This window comes from Rhinichthys klamathensis, unplaced genomic scaffold (genome assembly GCF_029890125.1).
Source record: "Rhinichthys klamathensis goyatoka isolate OS25496 unplaced genomic scaffold, OSU_Roscu_1.1 h1tg000569l_1, whole genome shotgun sequence".
NCBI lineage: Eukaryota > Metazoa > Chordata > Actinopteri > Cypriniformes > Leuciscidae > Rhinichthys > Rhinichthys klamathensis.
The window spans coordinates 9,531-33,093 of NW_026607035.1; the positions used below are offsets into that span (position 1 = coordinate 9,531).

Sequence of the window (23,563 nt, forward strand, 5' to 3'; positions counted from 1 at the left end):
GTGTTCAGTGGCGCTGTCATATCTGACTATAACATGTCATATAGCCTAAAACACACTCTCACACATTTATTTTTTAACATTGTGGGACGAGTCAAATTTACATGTGCGGTTTCAACAACCAGTAATGTAATGTAATGTAATGCGTCTCAGAACACACCCTGAAGTGATCAGATTTAAACCCGTGTCGAAAGCATTTCAGAGGGCATTTACACCGGATCTTTCCATGATCAGATATCTATCCAATCTGAGCATAAAGTGACCAAGAGCCTGATGTATAAACGTTGCGTACGCACACAAAAAGGCATTGAAATGTGCGTACGCAATTTTCCACGCACATATCGGGATTTATAAAAAAATTAACTAGGCGTAGCGTAAATATGTTCGCACCGTACGGACACTCTACACTGTTTTACCTCTGATATACACATTTAGATTAAATATGCTACTCTCATTAATGGAGTTAAGCACTGAAATTTCGTGAAATCATTATTCAGAAATTACAAAAAAAAATTATATAAATTTAAATATAAATGTTTGTAGTGGATGCGCTGCTTTTGAGCACTTTTCCTGTGGAATGCTGTGTTTTAATGTTTACCTACAGCAAAGATTGCTTGGCGCATGATAATTATGTTTTAATTTGTGTTCTAAATAGCAGATGTTCTGACTGGGCTTTATAAAGGGAAATTTGCACAGGTTCTGGTGTACTCATGGGTTTATAAATCTGAAAACCTTTGTGCATGTACACGCAAAATCTGGCTTTTGTGCATACAAACACTTTTAGGGCGAAATCTACAGAAAGTTTTATACATGAGGCCCTAGGTGTAAACAGGGTCATAGTAAGTGTAGTATTGTAAAGATAACCTTATTTTGTCATGCTGAAACTGAGGTCAATTTTCTTTCTTATTGTGACATATGGGTTATCGTAAAAAAAAAAATACCAGTGTGATGTTTGTTGTTTTCACCGCAAGGTCTAGTAGTTATGACATTTTGATTACGTAAACATGACTATTATGTCAAACAAACAAAACATGTTTAAAAATAAAATATATGGAACTATGGATCACTGGTTTACAATAAGATCTATAATATACATTTAGAAAATAGATGGGAATTTTCATTTAATGCTGACTTTAAATAATTGCCATTTGGACAGTAGTCAAAATAAATAAATAAAATATCAACTGAAAATCTAAATTTATTTGTATAGCATGTTTTAAAAATATTAAAAATATTGCTTCAAATAAATTGAAAACCTCTGCTTTAAAGGCAACATAAAATAATGCTTACAATGCATTTAACTTCTAAAATGTGACATGATATGTAAGATGGAACTTACCTTATAGTATCAGAAAGTTATTACATTTGGATTTTTTTGTATTACTATAATAATGTAGATATTTTTCTAAAGTATTTCTGTAGAACATGTAAAAACAACAGAAATTTAACAAAGTGCTTTTCAGGTAAAAATAAACATCGGTGGGAATTTCTCCCAGCACTTGAACGGATTGTGTCATTGGGAACAGGCAGCTGGACGGGTTGCTTCTACAGCTGCGAGTGTGTGTGTGTGTGTGTATGATCTATGGCGCCTTGAAGGTAAACGCACATGGTCATTTTCTCACATGTTCATGGTTGAGGAGGGGGGCGGGGGTCTGAAGACTGTACATACTCCCGCTGTTTGGAGGAGAGGAGGGGAGGGCGTACAGTGAGGAGGTGAAGTGTAGAGAAAGAGAAGCATACAGCTGAAGCCTGCGGTGGAGAGGAGCGGCTCTGGAACGGGCTCCTCTAGAAGACTGATAGAATAAATCACGCTGAATGTTCAACGGGAAACTCCGATATGGTTTTTGGATCTTACCCATGACCACAGCTGCCTGCCGATGCCTAGAGGTACCAGAAACCAACTGCATCTTCAATTTACTCTGAAGCCCAAATGGCTCATTTTTTAACTTTATGATATGCATTATGTTTTTACTATTCTGTCATGCTTAAAAAAGTTAGTTTTTTCTTTTTGCAAGTGCACAGAGGAAATGTTATTGCTCAAATCATGCTCTTTTATGTCAATTATGTTTTATTTAAGCATCGACTTTGTCTCTGATGCTGCTTATTCTAAAATCACTTGGGTTATTTTACCAGGAGCAAAATCTGATACTTAAACAAAAGTATCCATTTGCTCACCATTATGGCTGCCTAGAAGAAATAACTGGGATATTTAAGGATTTCCTTTGTGATTTTTCTGTCTTATGACTGAGTTTGAATATGGAGGACATTGTCCATACTAATGGAACTTCGGAGTCATGTTTAGTTAAACAAGAAACATCCTTATGATCCCAGTGGATGGATGTCAAATCACTTTAGCATGTGTGGGAAAATGGCATTGGTCCATAAGTATTTGTGTGTGTTAACTGAATGCTCTGATGAGCAATACAGGAACTGTCTGGAGAAACCCCATGGGAGAGGTGTGTGTGTGTGTGTGTGTGTGTGTGTGTGTGTGTGTGTGTGTGTGTGTGTGTGTGTGTGTGTGTGTGTGTGTGTGTGTGTGTGTGTGTGTTAGAAATAGCTGAGATGAAGAGTAAAAAGAGACTGCATGTTTGTGGGAGAGTTTGCATTACAAAGCTCAGAAAGGATCATAGTCTTACTTCCTTGGTGGTCTGAGAGTCAAGTACACAGAGTTTAACACACACTCATAGACAGCACATCTAGCTGCCCGTTGACACAATTGATAGTTTCCGAATCCGAACAGACTTAACTTTTGCATTTTCATCATCCTGAATGTTTAATTCAGGAATACATCACATCATGGAAGTAAAATGTGTTGCAATTCATGTTGACTGTAAATTAAATGGCATTAGAGCTTCTTTTTTACCTCTGTCTAGCCTATTCACCAGGTACATTTTTTTTAAATCTGTGTTTAGTGATTATGATTGAACATTTGTACTATGAATCCATTAAGTTTTTGTTAGTCTTGAAAGTGTTTTTCCATAGGCAGCATTGACTGATGTCTGTACTGTAGAGGTATTGTATGGGCTTCTCAGATCTCATAGCCTAATGGGAATACTGTCAGACATTTATGATTCAGATACAGCTTTGAATGTGCTGTAGCACTCTCATTCATGATAGCATAACAGCTGAACAGTATCACAAAGATTGAGATTACACACAGTCACACACATACTCTGCATGGTCTTAATAGTGTGTTGAGAATGTATGTTACAAGAGATTTCATTGGTTGGAGCAATGGGTTTGAATACTGCTTGCAACATTTCACTTGTTCATCATTCAATTTCACATTTTCATCATATTTTTTTATTTTATATATTTGTTCACTTAAATCATTCATTACTTTGAAAAAGTATCTAATGTTTTCTTAAATAAGAAATGCTTCCTTTTTTACTATTTGAAAAAAAAGCACATTTACAAAAAGTTTGATAACAATACCTAATTTAGCGTCCATATTAACACACAGTAACATTCTGTTTATTATAAGCATGTTATATATCTTATATATACACTACCGTTCAAAAGTTTGGGGTCAGTGAGAATTTTATTTTTATTTTTTGGAGGAAAGAAATCAATACTTTTATTTATCAAGGACAGTAAAGACATTTATAATGTTACAAAAGATTCTATTTCAAACAAATGCTGTTCTTTTGAACTTCCTATTCATCAAAGAATCCCAAAAAAAAAACTACGACTGACAGACCAACAACTGTTTCAACATTGATAATAATAAATGTTTCTTGAGCATCAAATCCTCATATTATACTGATTTGTGAAGGACCATTTGACACTGAAGACACTGACACTGGTGATGCTGAAAATTCAGCTTTGATCACAGGAAAAAATTACACTTTACTATATATTCACACAGAAAACAGCTGATTTACACTGGAATAATATTTAATACTATAACTGATTTTTGTTGTATTTTTAATCAAATAAGCGCAGCCATGGTTAGCAGAAGAGAATTCTTTTAAAAGTATTTAAAATCGTACCGACCCCAAACTTTTGAACGGTAGTGTGTATATATATATAGCTTAAAGGATTAGTTCACTTCAAAATGAAAATTCTGTTATCATTTACTCACCCTCAAGTTGTTTCAAACCTGTATGAATTTTGCTTTCTTCCGCTGAACACAAAATAAGATATTTTGAAGAATGTCGGTAACCAAACAGTTGATGGACCCCTTTGTGTTTAGCAGAAGAAAGAAAAATTCATACAGGTTTGAAACAACTTGAGGGTGAGTAAATTATGAGAGAATTTTCATTTTAAAGTGAACTAATCCTTTAAGCTTTTTCAAGTCGAGTGGATTCTGATTGGCTGTGGCTTGGTCAATATTTTTATTGTTCATCAGCTGAAAAATGTCATTCTGAAAGTGATTCAAATTATATTTGTGCTAATGTTTTGAGAACATTATTAAAGACCAGATAACCTTTGAACAAATTCTTAACTTGGTTCTTAACTTTGAGAGAACCTTGCCAGAATGTTAGCCAATTTACCTGGGAAAGCCGGAATAAAACCATAACTAAAGGAGTAAGTGTGGGAAGAAAAAACCCCCCAGAAAGAATGCAAAGAGCTGAGAGAGTCATTTGTGGGCCGAGGTGACTTTTAAGGACACAGGACCTGTGTTCTTATATAATCAGAGATCTTGCCTGCTCAATCAAAACAAGAATGCCTTTGATTGTGCCCTGCGGCCTGTGGCATCCAGGCTCTGCGTGGCATCCGTGCCTGCTGCTCTCTCTCATGGCGCGCTGCCTGTTGTCACGTCGAGGTGACCAGGAATGCCTGGGTCAATAGGGGCTGCGTGTCCTGGCTGCTGGGATTAGATGCCATAGCAGCGTAACATGCAGAGGTGATTGCTGTGTGTTTGTTTCTGTGACATTTTTTTTTAGCAGAACCTCTCTATGGTTTATTATGTTGAGTTGTGTGACTTTCGCTGACTCATGTTCTGTATGCTGCTTTGCTTTAGATTTATTGTTGTGGGCACCTTTTGTGTTGGTTCGGTCCTTTGGTTCATGGCGGGGGATATTAGATATTAACGGTATGTGTTAATTAAACTCTTGACTTCACAGCAGTTCTTTATTCCCACGCCGTGGACTCAGATCTACCCAAATTCCCCTCTGAGAGTCTCTTTAAAGTTCCGCAAAACAAGCCCAGTGGTTGGGCTCCGTTTGAGGGCTTCATTAGAAGTTGGTGTTACTACTGATCTGGGTTTTTTTGTTATATTGAAGGTAAGCAGGAAGTTGGGATTAACTATTTGTAAATCATTATAAAAGAGCACTTTTAGGGGTGTAACGTTATATCGATATTGCAATATTAAAATGCAACGATATCAGTGATGGGAACGACATGTACCACAGTATAGAGGTAGTTTTATCCAAGACTCAGATAAGGTATAGTTCACCCAAATATGAAAATTCTGTCGTCATGTAATCACCCTCATGTTGTTTCAAATTTGATTTATTTCCATCTTCCAAACATAATTTAAGATATTTTTTCTAAAACCTGAGAGATTTCTGGATTTCTGAAATCCCCTAAAATCTCTCTCCCATTCCACTCAAAGTGACAACACACCCCTCATTTAAATCGCCATTTCGCATGTTTATTTTTTGTAGTATGATGATTCAAAGTGTTTTAGATGGTTTCTTCTTATGTAAGTGAATTAATAGAAGGAGAGACAGGACATAGTGAGCAACGCAAGAGTCTATGCGTGCAGCTTGTGTGTGTAAGAGATCCAACGAATACCTGCATTGAAAGCGCGAAGGTACTGCGTGAGAAAAAAATGAACGTTTACTGAGTAATATAATGTATTGAATATAATGTATAATAATCCAATGGGGAAATATTTGTGGGTCCTGAAAATGCCAAATGTCTGATTTTACCAGTAAAAAAGGCATACATTATTTTAAATATATGTAGCCAGTGACCGAGTGCAAGCAAACTCTTTGTTTTGGCTTAAAGTATTGCAATGGTATCATATAGTGAGTTCAGTATCGTGAATTGTATCGAATCATGACACGAGTGAATTGTTACACCCCTACTTTTTATGCATTTCATATAATGTTTAAACATAAAATGGTTTGCAACCCATTTTACTTCTATAATTGGACATACAAGATTTAAAAGAAGTCTCTTATGCTCACCAATGCTGCATTTATTTGATTAAATATATAGTAAAATTGGGAAAAATGATTACAATTTAAAATAACTTTAAATATGTTAGAAATGTAAATTATTCCTGTTATGGCAAAGCTGAATTTTTAGCATCATTACTTCTGTCTTCAGTGTCACATGATCCTTCAGAAATCAATGTAATATGCTCATTTGGTGCTCAAGAAACATTTCTTATCTTGCCATTATTATCAATGTTGGAAACAGTTGTGCTGTGTAATAGTTTGTGGAAACCATGATACATTTTTTCCCAAATTATTTTATGAATATAAAGTTCAGCATAACATTTATTCTTATTGAATTTTAAAACAATGTAAAAGTCTTTACTGTCACTTTTGATCAATGTAATGTGTCTTTGCTAATAAAAGTATTAATTTCTTTTGAAAAACTAGCTTTAACTAACCCCAAATGTTTAAACAGTATTGTGTTTCCATGCAAAACAGTTTTTTTAGCAAGACAAAATTTTGGATAAGTGTTGATCAATCCATCAGGAATTATTTAATTGTGGAAAAGTGGGCATTATCATGTAGTTTGAGGGGAGGGGTTGAAAAATATGAAGGATTGCAGATGTCAGCTGAAAAGAAAAGTATTTTTTAGAGATGGAAAAGTTCGATTTTAATGTATGATTAAAAAAAATCCATTTGTTTGTTTAATTTTCTAAATGCAGGGACATGCTTAAGAAATTAAATCAGGTAAATTATGACTTCATGTTGACTTGATAATGTACATTCAACAGCAATATGACATCCTCTTGATTCACAATTTTCACCACACTTCAGTAGATGTTTAAGACCATCACTAACGATCATAAAAACTCATATAATAACATGTTTTATGCACGCTAATATCCATAATTACACACCATTACACTTTAAATTCCTCCGCCACTTGCATGGACCTGTCTGTTGATAATCAACTCCTTGTGTGATTTAAAATCCCAAAGCTTTTTTTTAACTCTGTCGACGTGAACAAACAAACAAACCATTAAAACGGAACAAACATCCACAGTGGTGACACGGGGGTCTTTTCCTGCCTATGACAGTATGGTTGGCTCCCCCCGCTGAGCGTTGTTTCTTGATGCCAGTGTTTGCACTCAGTAAAAGGGCCCCATCGTGTCTTTCTCTAATTGCTTCCATGTGTGAGTGTGAATCTGAGCGCTGCCGCTGAACTAGTATTGCACAAACATGTAACATACAAGGGATTAGTATGTGTAAGTTTCATTAGAGATGCTTTAAATAGTAAGTTTAATATATGTTGAAATTTATGTTCAACATATATTTATGATATATTGTTCAATAGTTGCTGAATGGTAGTTGATTCGTTACTTTATGTGGGCATGTTAATGTGCTCAAGGTTGTGATGTCATAACTATATCAATTTCTGAATGAGCAGTTTCAAGAATGAGCTCTGTGTTGCGATTGTTAGCATATATCTCCATAGCATCCTCTGTTCAAAGAGCAAAACTAAAAAATTCCATAATGTGTCCTTTTACTGCATTCTTTAGAGGAGCAGAGGAAATGACATTTATGACACACTGCTGTGAAGAGAATTTGTCTCTCAGACTTGGACTTGTGTTTGTCAGTGGTATTATTGTATATCAGTAATTCATACCCCTCAGGAGAGAGCTAACCACTGGGGATTGTGCTGTAGACCCAAGTGTGAGGAATTCCTGTCCTGCTGCCAGGAACGGGCCGAACTGTCGAATGACAATGTCAGATTGGAAACATAAGAATAAAAAAACGTCAGACAGGGATTTATGTGTCAGCATATTGTTTTTGTACAAATGTAATTGGTGACACATCCACATGCTTCAAAACCGATTTTGTGGCTAGTTTTTGTTCTCTTTGACTAAATCATATGTGATGATTAGACGTTAGCGGAACAGCTTCTGTCAGTAAATGTTGGCATTATCTGCCGGCTCGACTTAACACACACATAGAACATCTTTCATCATCTCAGCTGCCTGGTGTTTTTTTCCACGTTGTGATGAATGGAGTAACACATAGAGAGAGAATGAATAGCTTTCCAGAGCCCTTTATTGACCACTGAAAATATTTCATAGAAGTCGGGGCCATGGCGCACCATGTGCTCCAGATTTATTGAGTTGTTGTGCCTATTCCCTCCTCCCTCTCCCAATAATTTCCTATCTTTCTCCACTATATCTATAAAGTTTTTTTTAAGAAAGTGTGAGTGGTGTTTGCTCATTGCCTCCATTATGCTAGAATGTTGTGAGTGGTTGCCAGTTTGTTGCTATATGATTGCTAATGTGTTCTGGGTGCTATGCAGTTGTTAGAGTATTCAGAGTGGTTCCTGAGAGATTGAGCACATCAACCAGAGGGAGGATGTTCATAAGCGAGTGAGAGAGGACAAAAGAAAAAGTTCAGCAGGCTGCTATCTGAGACATAACTGGAACGTATGCTGACTGAACCAGATTTTGGACTTTTAGAGACCTTGGAGGAAAGGGGTGCTCAGATCTGAGGGACACATGTTTTTTCTGCATGACGAAGTGATGAGAACAACCAGTAAGTGTGTGAAATGTTAGACTTTATCTACACATGGATGGAAGGCGCCGTATGTATCAAGGGTTATGTGTTCAGTGTTGTGTTCTGAGAGAGATTTCTGCAGACTGTGAGTGGTTTCTATTCAGCTAATGTGTAATTTAGCACAAGTATGTCGAGAATCTTGTGAGAAAAAGATGTAATTGTCGGATTGTGGTGAGGTCATTTCCTGACCGGTCCATTTTGCTGGCTTATTTTGAGAGACGCTTTGTTTTTACTCTCTTATTTCATCTCTTGTGGATCATTCTCAAAAGCCAAGTTTCTTCCCAGATTTTGCGCTGTTTTGTTTTTGACAGAGTGATTGTGAAAAAAAAGTGCACAATTTGCTCTCAAGCCAGTTTCCATTCAATTGACCTTTTACCAATAAAATGGTGTGCGTAATGACGTCATCCCTAAACAATGCATTGTCGCATAAGTTTTGATGTATCGCAAAAAAATCTGCTCTTGAGACGTTTCCATAAATAATTTTGCGCACTGTATATGGCAAATTATACCGTATCTTTTGCATCTCAAATATTGTAAAAAGAGATTTTGTGAAATTTTCTAGTTTACGCCTTACTATTTTCACAAATAATATGATCAAATTAGGAAATATTAGGAAATATCAGAAGACGATGGCGAAGTCGAGCAGCTTGTCTGACAAGACTGCATTCAACAGCCTTCATTTAACCCTCATGTGGTGTTCGGGTCAATTTGACCCGGAGAAGATTTTCTTTTTCCCGAAAATACTAGTTAATGTTATCGCTTTGGACTGAAACTTAGTGACTTTGTTCCCAAACGGTTTAACTAAATCTCAGGGTTTTTTTGAAAATTTTCTTATTTTTTTGTGGGAGTTTTGTTACATTGTTACACTTGTGGTGTTCCCGGTCAAAAATGACCGGCCTATAGAAAATAGCTTATAAGTCACTCATTATACCATATTTTCACCCAATCTTGGATTCAATCTTTTTGTGAACTTGTTCTCTTTCAATTAGGACTGGTTTTATATTTCTGTTTGCATCTGATTAATCGGGGGCCTCATTTATCTGAAAGTAGGCATCTCATTTTTTGAGTAAACAACAAATAATTTATGAGTAAATTTGGAAATATGAAAAAAAAAAATGAAAAAAATGGCTACTGTTGATCACATTAGTCTACTCTAATGTTTCACCAGGAATTTTGTTTTGAAACTTTTGTTTTGTAAAAAATATGGCACATAGTCACACTTGTGGTGTTCCCGGTCAAAAATGACCGGCCTATAAAAAATAGCTTATAAATCACTCATTATACCATATTTTCACCCAATCTTGGATTCAATCTTTTTGTCAACTTGTTCTCTTTCAATTAGGACTGGTTTTATATTTCTGTTTGCATCTGATTAATCGTGGGCCTCATTTATCTGAGAGTGAGCATCTAATTTTTTTAGTAAAAAACAAATAATTTATGAGTAAATTTGGAAATATGAAAAAAAATATGAAAAAAATGGCTACTGTTAATCACACTAGTCTACTCTAATGTTTCACCGGGAATTTTGTTTTGAAACTTTTGTTTTGTAAAAAATATGGCACATAGTCACACTTGAGATGTTCCCGGTCAAAAATGACCGGCCTATAAAAAATAGCTTATAAATCACTTATAATACCATATTTTCACCCAATCTTGGATTCAATCTTTTTGTCAACTTGTTCTCTTTCAATTAGGACTGGTTTTATATTTCTGTTTGCATCTGATTAATCGTGGGCCTCATTTATCTGAGAGTAGGCATGGTCAAAAATGGTCACAATGGCCGACCATTGAAAGTGAATGGGAGAGACTGAAAATAACAGAACAATTTAGTTTTCAGGAGCATGTTCATTATTTTCATGTACACATATGAGCATGTGTGCTTGCAAACATCGAGCCTTTGGACCTGTGCATGTATCGATACATTTATACACACGCTACCCAGACACACACGTTAAAACACACAAACTTTTTTGAGTATTACACACATTCTTTTCCACAGAGAGAAATTTGATTCTACCCTAACCTGCATCTAATATACATTTATCCATCTGACATTACCACACACACACACACACACACACACACACACACGCACACACACGCACACACACACACACACACACAAACTGGCCGTGACTGCAGTGACCCGGCTTCAAAAGAATCTTTCTTTCATGGTCTTGTTTCATCACAGCTTCCAGACAAAATATTATGACATTTTGTTTTGGAACTGTGAGGTTCTCACACAGAACTAGACAATATTTACAAATATACATCATGTGATAGCACAGGCATATATAAAATGCCTCACAGCACCTTGCTTGTCATTCATTTGTGGCAGCACAATGGCAAAACAGCTCTGCACATGATGTTATTCATCAGATTTTTTACTCAGAAACTAGTGAGGAGGAGGAAATGCAGGATGCATCTTGCAGTGAAGATGTTTCTGAAGAGGAAGGCCTTCAGAAGAAAACCTGCCTTGCCTCATAGGTGGGGATGAAGGCCAGGACAAAGTTCCATCTTTTGACCAGAATGAAACGGTAACCTCAGCTGGGCCCTCATCACTGGAAGACTGCTCCTCATCAGTTGTTTCAAGCTCCGTAGCCAATTCAGTGGTGCCTTCCTCTTCAGAAACATCTTCACTGCAAGATGCATCCTGAATTTCCTCCTCCTCACTAGTTTCTGAGTCAAAAATCTGATCACGGCCTGTGTGTGTGTGTGTGTGGTAATGTCAGATGGATAAATGTATATTAGATGCAGGTTAGGGTAGGATCAAATTTCTCTCTGTGGAAAAGAATGTGTGTAATATTTAAAAAAGTTTGTGTGTTTTAACGTGTGTGTGTCTGGATAGCGTGTGTATAAATGTATCGATACATGCACAGGTCCAAGGGCTCGATGTTTGCAAGCACACATGCTCATATGTGTACATGAAAATAATGAACATGCTCCTGAAAACTAAATTGTTCTGTTATTTTCAGTCTCTCCCATTCACTTTCAATGGTCGGCCATTGTGACCATTTTTGACCATGCCTACTCTCAGATAAATGAGGCCCACGATTAATCAGATGCAAACAGAAATATAAAACCAGTCCTAATTGAAAGAGAACAAGTTGACAAAAAGATTGAATCCAAGATTGGGTGAAAATAAGGTATAATGAGTGACTTATAAGCTATTTTTTATAGGCCGGTCATTTTTGACCGGGAACACCACAAGTGTGACTATGAGCCATATTTTTTACAAAACAAAAGTTTCAAAACAAAATTCCTGGTGAAACATTAGAGTAGACTAGTGTGATCAACAGTAGCCATTTTTTTTTTTTTTTTTTTTTAATATTTCCAAATTTACTCATAAATTATTTGTTTTTTACTCAAAAAATGAGATGCCTACTCTCAGACAAATGAGGCCCCCGATTAATCAGATGCAAACAGAAATATAAAACCAGTCCTAATTGAAAGAGAACAAGTTGACAAAAAGATTGAATCCAAGATTGGGTGAAAATATGGTATAATGAGTGACTTATAAGCTATTTTTTATAGGCCGGTCATTTTTGACCGGGAACACCACAAGTGTGACTATGAGCCATATTTTTTACAAAACAAAAGTTTCAAAACAAAATTCCTGGTGAAACATTAGAGTAGACTAGTGTGATCAACAGTAGCCATTTTTTTCATTTTTTTTTTTCATATTTCCAAATTTACTCATAAATTATTTGTTTTTTACTCAAAAAATGAGATGCCTACTCTCAGACAAATGAGGCCCCCGATTAATCAGATGCAAACAGAAATATAAAACCAGTCCTAATTGAAAGAGAACAAGTTGACAAAAAGATTGAATCCAAGATTGGGTGAAAATATGGTATAATGAGTGACTTATAAGCTATTTTTTATAGGCCGGTCATTTTTGACCGGGAACACCACAAGTGTGACTATGTGCCATATTTTTTACAAAACAAAAGTATCAAAACAAAATTCCTGGTGAAAATGTTAAGTTGACTAGTGTGATCAACAGTACCAATTTTCTTCAGATTTTATTTAATATTTCCAAAATTATTCAATTTTTTTTTAAAAATTACTCAAAAAATGAAATGCCTACTCTCAAATAAATGAGGCCTATGATTATTCAGATGCAAATCAAAATATAAAACCAGTCCTAATTGAAAGAGAACATGTTGACAAAAAGATTGAATCCAAGATTGGGTGAAAATATGGTATAATGAGTGATTTATAAGGTTTTTTTTATGGCCCGGTCATTTTTGACCGGGAACACCACAGGTGTTATAGGGTTTTGAACACCACATGAGGGTTAACAGACGGCCCATTTTTATTTTTGACAAGCTGCAGAGATTTTTAAGACGCTATATTTTTCTCATTCATGAATTGGCCCAAAAAAGGTTGAGAACCACTGCGCTAAAGTGACAACTGACTTCAAGAAGTAAAGAAAATAGTTAAAGTTCATGTTTTTGCCCTTCGCAATACTATAATAGTTAAAAGACATAGCTAAAAGTGAGACTGTGTATCATGATGCTGTATTATTCTGCTAGTTAAAAGTGTGTTAACTTACTATTGCTTAACTTAACTTACTGTTACTTAATATTGCTGTGAGCTTGACAGCTTGTGATTCATGCGCAAACATGTCAGCCAGCGCGGCATCGCACGTCAAGTTCGTAGAGAGCTTTATTCAATCCATTTTAAATTCTGATTTTGGCCGCTTCTCAAATCGGTCAAACCATAGATATTACCTAAGAAGTTCAAGTAAATGCGCTAGAAATCTGTGCTCATTCAAGGATGTGCATTTATTGCATGGACGGAGAGAAAGCACTGACACCTCCAGGAATTTTCATCTGACGGTACATAAGCATCTATTCTATCTGTTCAGTGAGAGCAACGGTACCGCAGAACGAGTGTAGCCTCTATATCTATAGACGTTTTTAAATCTGAAAACTCCAAAAAAGCAACGAAATTGTCAGACATCCTCCATGAGTGCATGTTCACAGAGGAAAACAACTGAAAAACAGCGCTGGTTGTTCTCTCGATACTCGACAACGACGGAATACAAAGGCGTGGGCGAAGGTATAATGCTTGTATTAAATTGTATTAAATAACACAGAAAAAAGCAAAAACACGGCAGATATGTCAAGTTCAGCAGCTGGAATTAGCTAAGGAAGTAACGTGGCGCTAACCGCAGACAAACGGCTAGTAGTGTCAGCAGCGGCAATCCACCTGTCACTCAAGTGGTCACGCCCTTAATTATTTAGAACTTTAAGGCTTAATAACATTTAAACCGATGAGTTATAAAAAAATTCACACCCCTCACAGTTGTCATGAAGGGCAAAATTGGCTATATAGACCAAAACCACTTTTTGCACCAGGCTGTAAACATGTTTTTTTCTGCTGTAAAGTTGGTCATTTTAACATGGGGGAGATGCAGATTTGACTCACTTTTGCATCGAGTCTCAAGCAGCCAGTCGATGAATTGCAGTTTAACTCACTTCCCTGTTGGTTTCAGGAGAGAGAAGGGGAGGTTGCCACTTTATCCAGAAACAAAAAAAACACACAAGGATTCTTCATGCTCTTTACTTGTGTATTTTCTTCTTTTGTTTTCTTATTGATGCTAGTTGTACTGCTTATGAATATATACTACGTTTTAATGTCATTAAAATAGTTAAATATAGATAATAATAGATAAATACATCATAAAAATATACTTTTTAATGTTTAATTAGATATATCAATATAGTGTGTCCATGAGCATGTGTGTGAGATCAGGTTGAAAGATAAACTGCTGAAGAATTGTATCATTGTTTCTTTTCAGAAATCGAGGCAAAGGAAGCATGTGACTGGCTGAGGGCGGCGGGATTCCCACAGTATGCCCAACTTTATGAGGGTAAGAAATGGGATTAATATCTATAAACATAGACACAGATGTCAAAGAATTGCTCGTTGATTCGGTGGCCTCAACAAATGTCTGCAGTGTGGTTGCAGCTGTGAGGTTAAGTGACGGTAAAAATCAGGAATGCAGTGAGAGAGAGAGAGTTGCTTTGAGTTTGAGATCACACCTATCCCATCCCACCTCAGCTGGGCGGACAGAAGCCAAGCAGTGATCACAAGCTGAATTATTCTTGATTTTCCGCTTCAGACATATGGAATAAAAACTGCATTTATACAGCTGTGTGCTCCATTTGTCAGCACATTTTTCTTCTTCCCTCTTTATCTTTTCTGGTAATTTTCAGGCCACGGCGAGCTATTTGCAGACTAGAGTTTCTATCCAAAGGGAGGAAGAGGTCATGGGAAAAAGTCTTCATTATCACTGCCGGGAAAATACAGGCCTTTGCCTCAGTCTTCCACATAGGCCAACAAAGGGGTCAAGAGGATACTGTTCTCTCTGCCGCTCTCTCTCTCTCTCTCTGTTCCCCTGACTCCTCCTTATGATGCTTTACGTCAATGAGCGATAAAATGTCAACAATTCTATATTTAATGCCGTGTAAATTCATGGCTTGGCTCTCATGAGAAAATGGAAAAAGCTCTCTTTGGCCTTTATGACATACGGTAAATGAACTCCCAGATTCCACTGGGAAAATACCTTAGTGTTCATCTTGATCTGTCTCTCCTCCTTTTTGCTAATTGTCTAAATTTTTTTGAGTCATTTCGAGTGAGCGATAACCCATGGTTCAGTTTCAGAGCTGGTCTGGGTAACACTTTACAAAAACCTCAAAAGCTTACAATGACTTCAGTCAAAGTCCTTTTAGGCAAGTCATGCCACTCGGCCGCCATCTTGGCAACGCCTCCGGGCAGCTATTTCGGACTAACAAGACCAGGCTCCTATCTAAATGAATGGGGAGAGAGTCAGAACTGAACTGGTCACCAGGACATAAAAACCGCTTGTATAGAAACAGCAGTTAAAATATGATAAAAATCGCTGAAAAAGTTTGATGACTTTGCCCCAATATAAGGTTTAAAAGGCCTTTTTCTCCACAGGTTATACGTTTACTACGCATGCGCAAGGGTTCTTGTCTCCGCTGTCGCAAACCTCAACTGTGCGCATGCGTCAGTGGAACCAGACGATAGGCTTACATGTTTCCCGGCTTGACTGTTAAAAGCAGACGATTGGCTTTCCAGCGGGAGGGGCGGGGCATGTGCATACAACCGCCATCTTTGGCGTTACGGGTTTTCCCTATATAGTTGTATTGAGGAAGTGGCATGTCTCTATACAAATTGTCTCTGCTTCAGTCATTACTAGAGAGTTATCATGCTTTTCACTTTAGAATACTGTCCCAAAGAAGTAGTTATTCCTTCTGAATGATTTGGTAATACTTGAATCATTACTAGTGGGTTACCACGATTTTCACTTTAGAATGAATTATACATTATGCATTATTCACATTAACTATGAACATAGTTCTTAGTAGTCCTCTGGGAAGTATGGAAAAAAAGGGTTTCACTTTATTTTGATGGTCCCTTTAACACATTCTGTTGACTATAAGTAACCTTGCACCTACATGTCTACTAACTCTCATTAGAGTGTTATTAGAGTATTAGCAGACTGGTAGGTTTAGGGTTAGAATAAGTTGACATATACTTATAAAGTTAACTTAATTATAGAATGTCTGTTGGAGGACCATCACAATAAAAAGATAGCAGATATTAGAAGAGTCTACTAATACTCTAATGAGAGTTAGTTGAGACATAGGTGCAACTTTACTTATAGTCAACAGAATGTTCAAAAGGGACCATCAATAATAGTTATTGATTAGCTAATAGTGAACTACCTCATTCAATTTAGTGTTATTATTACCTAATTAGATAACCAGAGTTTCTTGATAATAGCAGTTACTAGAATGCATTACTCATTTGTTCCTGTGTAGTTATTCATCAATGACGGAACCGTATTCTAAAGTGTTACCCTGGTCTGCTGTGTACAGTATAATGTAATCAGTGAAGGAGCGTCTGCCAGAGATAGCGCTTGCTTTATAAGAATTACACCACAGCTGCTGTGGATCTGTGATCCTCTGCAGAACCTCCACAGATGTCTGGCTGGATGAACTAGAAACATTGTATCCACTTATCTCTCTTATTTGTTTATTTCTCCCTTTCTAGTTTAATTCATGATTGCGATTCGCTTCATATGTCTTGAAAATATCATTAAATAACATGCACATAATCCATATGTGAACTTTTGAAGATGTTGGTTACATTAAACCTCTTGAACAGGACAGAAAAGTGATCTGCTTCCTGTCTCTGCCTACAGATTCCCAGTTTCCCATTGAAATATCCGCAGTCAAGAGGGACCATGACTTTCTCGACAAAGACCTTGTGGAACCTCTTTGCCGGTAGGTTTCTAAATGTCTAGATTATCTCAATGTTTTGAGATTGAGAGTCTTGCAGTCTACAGGATGGAATCTGATACACCGTCTTTACTTAAAATGACAGCTGTGAAAATCAAAGACCTTACTGTCAATCACTCGAGCTCTGATGGCTATGTTGTTCTGGCCATTTATATTGCTCAGTGTTTAGCAATGTGGCACAATAAGGACAACATGAAATTAAAATTGTTCACATTTACTTTCTTATTTAATGTTGCTGGTCTTATTGTGCACAATGATGTAGTAGCTTTCTCTGCCACTGAAACAACTCTTCTTTTTTATAAGCAAACGTGTTTTTATGTTATTGGTTTCATAAAAACGCACTACACCTTTTTCCCAAAAGTCCTTTTTATGACCAAACGTGTTTGAAGAAACTTCAGCAGTTCTTTTTAAGACCAGTACCCAACCAGACGAAACACTATTGTTGCCCCCCATTCTGCATGTACAAGTACGAGAAAGCTTGGCGGTGCTGGCCCGGTGGCGACCTCACCTCTGTAGCTGTCTGACCCATGTCCTCCATAAAGTCTGTCCCCTTCCCCGTCGCTTTGATCCCTAATGCAGCCCCCATGGAGTCCGCTCTGATGTCCCTCTCAAAGGCCTGAGGGAGAGCATGGGGGTGTAGAGGGATAGGCTACTAACAGATGGTTGTGTGTGTTTTCGTGAAACGAGGCCCGGGGTTTGAGTCGTTGAGGGTTTCTAGCAGGTTGTGTCTAATGCCACTAATGACAGCGTTAGGGAGATCTGACAGCTTTACTGTCAGAGAATACACACACCACTCTTAAGGACGGTGTCTGCTGGAATGATAATGGCGTTTCATTATCACGCCACAGACACGATATTTACGCATATTTATGTGGCCATCTGGGCCTGGATGCTTAATTAGGGAATCTTGATTGAAAAGTGGAGCAGATTGTTTCGGCAGACAGCTGATTAACAGCGCTGATGTCATGACGGAACATTTTAGCGTGTCAAAAACAACAAGTCTGGTTTTATAGGTAAAATAATAGCTAGTTTGTGTCTGGAATGGATATAAAGTGAGGGGTCTGCAGTCTTTTGTAGAGTGAAGAGGATTGTGTCTGTGTGTGTAAAAAGGGGTGGAGGAAAACTCTTCAGGGGTGAAGATCAGTCAGATGAGAACGTTAAAGGGCGCTTTAGGGTTAGATCAAAGAGGAGGTGGACGAGAAGGTGGATTGCCCACTCTCTCCCTCTTTATCCTTCTGTTTTTCCTTCTGCAGCCCCATCAGAGTCTCATTCATTCATGGCCATGTCTTGAAAGAGATTAGAACCTACGGCTGCCAAGCTGTCCCGTCACTCTTTCCGGCAGCCAATCAGGACACAGATAGTGAGAGTTTCTTGAAATCTATACCTGCACGTAGAGAGGCAAACAGAGGTTAGACGAGTGTAGGATCTACAGTGGATTGTCTCTCTCTCTCTCTCTCTGTGGCTGTATGGTTTCTTTGTGGTGGAGATGAGAGTGACGGATGCACCAGTGACTGTGTCTTCTCTCTTCCAGTCGACTCAACACTCTGAACAAGTGTGCCTCCATGAAACTGGACGTGAGCCTCCCCAAGAAGAAAGTAAGTGGCTGTTTAATCGATTCTTTTTTACTTTAATTTTTTTTTTATCCTAAATGTGATTTGGGTAAATCTGTCAAGAAATATCTGTCATATTTACAAACAATGAAGATGTATTATTGAAAGTATAAAGTACAGTGTGTATGTATATTGTGATATACGTCTACACTGCCATTCAAAGATTTTTGGGTCAGTAAGATTTTTAACGTCTCACCAAGGCTGTTTATTTGATTGAAATACAATAAAACAGCAATATTGTGAAATATTACTACAATTTAAAAGCACTGTTTTGATATATTTTAAAATGTAATTTATAAAAAAAAAAACTGAATATTCAGCGTCATTACGCCAGTCTTCGGTGTCACATGATCTTTCAGAAATCAACTAATATGTTTATTTGCAGCTCAATAAACATGTCTTATTATTATCAATGCAGAAAACAGTTTTTGAGGACACTGTGATACATTTTGTCAGGATTCTTTGATGAACAGAAAGTTTATTTGACAGTAATTATTTTAGCTAAAAATCTTCTGTAGCAAATGTAGCCTATTTACTGTCACTTTTGGTGAATTTAATGCATCCTTGCTGCATAAGTATTTTTTTTTAATTTCTGTAAAATTTCTTTTGAATGGTATTGTATAAATATCGTGAGTTGAAGTTATGAAGATTTTAATCATTACTGTATAACATTATATAATATTATGTCATTACTGTATTACATTATATGGAATACATCAGATTTTTGTGCATTACAGTAATGAGAATTTTGGGGGTAATGTCCTTCATTGTCATGAAAGTAATTTCATAGTGTCTATTCAAAATACATTTTCAAATAATGAAAAAACATTTCTTCATGATATTCACCCTTTTATTTTAGAGACAAATGAAATATCTGTTCTATTACATAATCTATATAAATGCAACATTCTTACTATTACTATAATGGCTTTGGTTTATGGTGCAGGTATGCATGCAAAATAAAAATCTCTTTAGAGTAAATCTGTCTGTCTAGGTTTTTAAAATGGATTATTTGGCTTGTGAACAGCTTATAACAAAGAAGATTATATAAAAAGAGCAGCCGTTCGCAGTCAATAGAATTGATGATGGTTTTAAAGCACAGAAGTGTCAGTTTAATCTTCATTTAAGACTCTTTGACTGTTTACTCAGGGGTCGTATTTCAGACTAATTATGATTGTAAGCTGTGGATCTCATTCAGTAGGTCATTTCTGACGCTTCTGCTTGTACTGACGTCTCAGGCATGTGAAAGGGGTCTTTGGGTGTTGCTGTCTTTAACACAACCAGATGGTGATTTGATACCTGTTATGTTCATGTCCTCTTGTTTGGATGATATTTGAGAATTCCCCTAACCAGCTAGTATGACTTAGGGGATGTTTTTGAAATAGTCTCCTGACATTTTTCAAATACCATGAGCCTCTTTTGACATCATCACTATTATTCAATTTAAATGTATGAGGTCTGTGATATTTTAAATAGGAAATGGGATGTGAAAGTATATACAATGCTAAGAGGGTGTCAGAGCCATTCACAGCTCTTTCCTGTACTGTGAGCTCACATGTCTGGACTTTACTATCTATAAAACATATTCACACTTTAAAAAAAATTTAATAACTGAATAAATTACAACTATAAATAAATTAGTCATTTGACTGCAATAAAAATAATTGTCAGGAGTTTTTTTTTTTCTGTTTTAGAAAGAAAGACAACAGCTGTGGAAAAAAATATTAAATTCCAAATAAAAATGAAAAAGAAATGATACTTTTGCATTAAAAATATAAAATTAAGACTCATTTTAAAAACATTTGCAAAATAATTTATGAGCATATTTAAATCCCCAAACATAATTGTTGGTAGCTTAATGCAAGGAAAAAAATAACAAATTCTCATTCCTGTAATGCAAAAAAGAGACATTTTTTAAAGTACAGTATGTTTCATAATATTTTCTTTTATTCAATTGTTATGCGTTTTTTTTTTTTTTACTATATATTATTTTATATAATTATACTAAGGTGTTCTGGGTGGTTGCTAGAGCCTTGGTAAGCTAGTTAGTTGCATACTGGCCTTAGTCAAAAGAGCCCATCTCCAAGTCTTAATGTTTTTTTGTTTTTTTTTGTGGCAGGGGTGTCCAATCCTGCTCCTGGAGGGCCACTGTCCTGCAGAGTTATGCTCCAACCGCAATTAAGCACACCTGAACCAGCTAATCAAGCTCTTACTAGGCATACTAGAACAGGCAGGAGTGTTGAGGCAAGTTGGAGCTAAACTCTGCAGGATAGTGGTCCTCCGGGACCGAGTTCTGATACCGTCCAGCGACACTGTGAGATCTTTTGCCTATTTTATCGTCCACTGAATGAGAATTGCAAGTCAGTTTTTAGCTATACCACAGAATAATGACTAAATACTTTAGTTAAGGAGCTGAAAAATGTACTCAAAAATATGTCAAACTAAGTCTATTCCTGTTCTTTCTTGTGCCCGCAGAGTGAGGATTCTGATGAGGAGGACCTGCTGGCCATCAGCAATAGATGGACATTTGAGTGGAACAGTCGGCGCTGGTCACGTATGCAAGACATCGATTACCTCTTGGGTAGAGAAGAGGAGCGGAGCCCCTCGGAGGTGGGTGAGCATCTGCGGACCACTGTGAGCAGTGAGAGCATTCTGACAGACCTCAGTGAGCCGGAGATCTGCTCCCTGCACAGTGAAGACTCATTGGCTGCCATGCCTGACTCCGCCTCGCTCACCCCACTGCACTTACCCAGAGAGCTGCCTCATTACAATTCACTTCCTGCTAAGAGCAGGCGACGTGGACGCACACGCGCCAAAGACTTTCTGAGGAGGATGGAGACGCTGGGTCGGACGTGGGGGCCATCGATGGGTCGTTCAGAGCGACGCTCTTTGGTTATTAGCGGCCCAGTTCTCCAAAGCGAGCCAGAGGCGTTAAAGACTCTACAATGTGTTCAGATTTTTAACGATGGGCCTCTAAACTCTGAAAACATGCCATCTGCCAAAAACTGCCCAAATTCGTTGGCCGGCAGTGAGGCCAGTAGCCAGTCGGAGACCAGCGGTAGTACCGGAAGCACGCCGAACATGAAGGGACGTGTCTCAAACTTGTATCCTCCTGGTAAACGTGCAGGTGTCTACCTCGAAGACATTGATGTTCTCGCCGGCGCCCCCCAGAGGAGGAGACCGGTTGAAAAGAGCCGCAAAAATGATTTCCGCTCCTATGATGAGCTATTGGTGCATATCCCAAAAGATCACAAACCTGGTACCTTCCCTAAAGCGCTGTCAATCGAGAGTCTGACACCAGCAAGTAAGGGACAAAGAAACTGGAAGGTTCTGGATTCAGAGCCACAGTTGTATAAGTGCAGGAAAGTTGGCGGAAGGGAATTCCGGCCCGTGGCGCGCTGCTGTCCGCGGGGAAGCAGAATCAGCGTGTACGATAACGTACCCGGCTCACACCTGTATGCAAGCACGGGGGACTTATTGGACCTTGAAAAGGAGGATATATTCCCACATTTAGATGACATATTGCAGCATGTGAATGGCTTACAGCAGATCGTGGACCATTGGTCCAAAAACGTCTTGCCGGAGAGTGAAGGGGAGGGGGAGGGCAGCAGGGGGCGGGACCAGAGGATTGTTGACGGCCAATCTTCCAGTCAGATCACACTGGACTTTGAGGGGACCTCGGTCGAAGGCCTGACCACTCCGTGTGATGGCAACAGGGACGGGGTTTCGTTAAATGGCACGGACACCTCCAGCACCAGAGAGAGGAGGGACTCGGGGGTGGGAGCTTCTCTCACACGACCACAGTAAGACTTCAGGATGGATATACTGAGAGACGCTCATTCAAATATCGAGAAAGTGATTTGTGTTCAAAGTGCGATCACACTAGCTTGTAAGCTTTAGATATCCATACAGCTTCTCTTATATAAATATATATCTGCAGGCAGATATATATGAAAAATTGCTTGAATACTGATAATTGAAATGCATGATACAAAATCTTGTGTGACTGCCCCTTAACAAATTTTTGTTTGTTTGGGATTTGGTGTGTAAGAACACAAAACATTTTTTATTGCAGTAGTTTTTTTATATTTATACTTTAAAGAGCAGAATTAAATGATCTTTACATGATCAAATGTTCATGAATATTTATGTTTTTGTTGTATTTCTAGCCTTAGATGGCCAAGCTTCAGGATGTCAAACCTCCTCAGCCAATCAGGAATCTCGCTTCAGATATCTAGCCAATCAGTTGGCCAGCTTAGCTTGCTGCAGAAATTCTCTTTATTGCGTCTCACTGCAGTCATGGAAAAATACTCCATGTCCAACAAGCACGGGTGGACTTGGTGAGTTGCCTACAAACAAATTTGGGACTGATCATTAGGATAATAAAAAAAAAAAAATTACCAATGGAGTACAAAGGAGTAAGAATGTGACATCAAGTATTCAGCATTATAGCGTACACTACCATTTATGGCATCCTGGCCAAATTTGCCCATTGGCCCCTGTCCATCATGGCCTCCTAATCATCCACATACATACTAATTGGCTTCATCACTCTGTCTCCTCTCCACCAATAAGCTGGTGTGTGGTGGGCGTTCTGACGCAATATGGCTGCCGTCGCATCATCCAGGTGGATGCTGCACATTGGTGGTGGTTGAGGAGATTCCCCCCTTCTATGTACCCAGAGTACCCAGAAAAGCGCTATATAAATGTAACAAATTATTATTATTTAAAAGTTTTCTGATAAAAATAATTTATTTGATCAGAAATAAAGTAAAAACAGTAATATTGTGAAATTATGAAAAATTTTAAATAACTGTTTTCTATTGTAATATATTTTCAAATGTATTTTATTCCTGTGATGGCAAAGCTGTATTTTCAGCATCATTACTCCAGTGTCACATGATCC

At 37.6% G+C, this 23,563-nt stretch overlaps 1 protein-coding gene across 1 annotated transcript in view; it reads left to right on the forward strand.

Moving 5' to 3' along the window:
* Nucleotides 1-1,789: 1,789 nt before the first annotated feature.
* The window catches only part of stard13a (StAR-related lipid transfer (START) domain containing 13a), a 28,505-nt gene continuing 6,731 nt past the window's right edge, over nt 1,790-23,563 (forward strand). Inside the window, exons 1-6 of the mRNA XM_056239654.1 lie at nt 1,790-1,884; nt 14,518-14,589; nt 16,951-17,032; nt 18,579-18,642; nt 21,133-22,460; nt 22,827-22,997. Coding sequence (XP_056095629.1) covers nt 1,875-1,884; nt 14,518-14,589; nt 16,951-17,032; nt 18,579-18,642; nt 21,133-22,460; nt 22,827-22,997 — 1,727 coding nt within the window. The 5' untranslated portion in view covers nt 1,790-1,874. The remainder of the gene's footprint in view (nt 1,885-14,517; nt 14,590-16,950; nt 17,033-18,578; nt 18,643-21,132; nt 22,461-22,826; nt 22,998-23,563) is intronic.